The sequence below is a fragment of the Poecilia latipinna genome, unplaced genomic scaffold (genome assembly GCF_001443285.1).
Source record: "Poecilia latipinna isolate Pla-1442-1.1 unplaced genomic scaffold, P_latipinna-1.0 Scaffold7329, whole genome shotgun sequence".
Taxonomy (NCBI): Eukaryota; Metazoa; Chordata; class Actinopteri; order Cyprinodontiformes; family Poeciliidae; genus Poecilia; species Poecilia latipinna.
Genome location: NW_015119945.1, coordinates 1 through 2,003, shown reverse-complemented (window position 1 = coordinate 2,003; position 2,003 = coordinate 1). Strand labels below are relative to the sequence as shown.

The window sequence follows — 2,003 nt, the reverse complement described above, 5'->3', positions numbered from 1 at the left end:
TTGTGATTATTAACAAGTGATTGCTGGAGTATGAGGAAAAAACTAAATAGATCGCTGCACTTGGCTAGCTCCATGGCTAGCTCGCTGTCTCTTACTCTGCAGTTGTGCAGTCACAATATCTGGGATCATGAGCGCCCCCTGCCATGAGGCAAGAGAACTGCCTGCCTCCCCTCAAGTCTGTTCTCTGCCGTTTCTTATCACTCCTCCGCACACAAAACATGATACACACACAGTTAGTGACAAAAAACACTGTACATTATATACATGAGCTAAATTATGGAAATCAGTTCGTATATTAAATGTTTTTATCCATTTCATATCGGAAATGGATATTTCCGATATGAAAATATTGGAAATTCGAGGAGCATCGAATGGCAGCCAGTGCAGTGAGCCAGAGGTTGATCAGTCCAGGTGAGGCTCAGCTCGCTGCTGCCTCACCTGCTGAGCTTCTGAACGCTCAAAATTCAGAGATTTTGAAGAAAAGAATCAAAGTTGGTTAAGCTAAATGAAAAATAAGTACTTTATAGTACAAAGCACAGGGTGCATATAGCAATATAAATGACCTTATCATTATGTTTTTCCATTATGACAGGTGTGGAACCACATGTCACTGCTAATTAAACTTCTGTTCTGACGCCGTTTTCAGTGGATCATTTATGAAGTTCCTTTATGATTGTCAATAAGTCTGATTGTTGATCAGGTTCTCTGTCAGCCATTAGTTCTGCCTGTTTCTCGTCCAATCAGAGGGCTCGATGCCTTTGGCAGGGTGTGGGACCTGAGGACGGGGCGCTGCGTGGTTTTCCTGGAGGGACACCTGAAGGAGATCTACAGCGTTCACTTCAGTCCTAACGGGTCAGCCAATCTCACCACAGTTTGCAGAAATTCAGCCAATCAGAGGAGCGATCAGTCGGTGCATCATCTTTTCCTGGTTGTTCCTGCAGCCATCACCTGGCCACAGGAAGTGGTGACAACACCTGTAAGGTGTGGGAGCTCCGCAACAGGAAGTGCCTGTATACAGTCCCCGCCCACCAGAACCTGCTGTCTGCCGTCCGATTCCAACGTAACAAAAACTAAAGCATTTCTCTTCAGTTTGAGCTCACTTCCTGTCTCTGACATCACTTCCTGTGTTTTTGACCTCACTTCCTCTGCAGCCACTGACGGTCACTTCCTGTTGACCGGAGCTTACGACAACACGGCGAAGATTTGGAGCCACCCGGGCTGGATGCCGCTGAAGACGCTAGCCGGACACGAGGGGAAGGTAGGACTGCCCCGGGCTTTGATTGGGCCATCTGAGCTCTGCGTCCTGATTGGTTGTGTGTTTCCAGGTGATGGGCGTGGACGTGTCACCTGACGGCAAGCTCATCGCCACGTGCTCCTACGACCGAACCTTCAAACTCTGGCTGTCAGAGTGACGCCATCTGTGACGTTTTTTGGTTTTTCTAATAAAGATTTTGAATCCTGATCAATCAGTCTATCATTATTGATCCCAGAGCAAAATGAAATGTAGAGGTCTGTGTTTCAGCGTCCAGCAGAGCTTCTGACTGAAGACACTGTCAGTTGGATGAAGTTCCTGGAACGTTCATTTATGATGATCGCTGCTCCATCGCCTCAAGAGGTTCTAGAGGAGCCATCGGATCAGAACCAGAACCTGGATCAGAACCCCGTCTAGTCTATGGTCTAAAAAACAGAATTGTGGATTTGTTGGACATGTGGAAAGTGAACCAAACGTGATTTTTGTTTTTCTTTATTTTCTGCCATTGGGCTGCATAAACACACAGCTGGTTACTAACTCAGACTTTAATGCGCTGAAGTTTCTCTACTTTAGAACTTGTAACTTCTCCTCAGCTGATCGTAACGGACCGATCTCTGCATCACCGCTGAACGTGATGAAATCTGAGACGGACCGAACAGAACGAGCGCTGAGCAGACCCAGATGCTAGTAATGCACCGCCTGTCCGATTCCAACCAGCAGGGCGATGAGGAAGGCCAGGTTCCCGGTGAGG

General features: G+C 47.2%; 1 protein-coding gene and 1 long non-coding RNA gene across 2 annotated transcripts; one reads left to right on the top strand and one right to left on the bottom strand.

Annotated features, from left to right (window-relative positions):
• Nucleotides 1-679: 679 nt before the first annotated feature.
• On the top strand, nucleotides 680-1,463 carry LOC106944197 (U4/U6 small nuclear ribonucleoprotein Prp4-like; the record flags this gene model as incomplete). The annotated part of the gene is made up of 4 exons (XM_015027416.1): nucleotides 680-852; nucleotides 942-1,060; nucleotides 1,152-1,258; nucleotides 1,326-1,463. Coding segments are annotated over 4 exons (486 nt in total), but the record flags the coding sequence as incomplete, so codon positions are not given.
• Nucleotides 1,464-1,728: 265 nt separating this feature from the next.
• Nucleotides 1,729-1,994, bottom strand: LOC106944198 (uncharacterized). Its single transcript, XR_001424147.1, has 2 exons — nucleotides 1,915-1,994; nucleotides 1,729-1,866 (listed from the first exon to the last, which is right to left on the bottom strand). It is a non-coding gene; the product is annotated as an uncharacterized LOC106944198 (long non-coding RNA).
• Nucleotides 1,995-2,003: the final 9 nt, after the last annotated feature.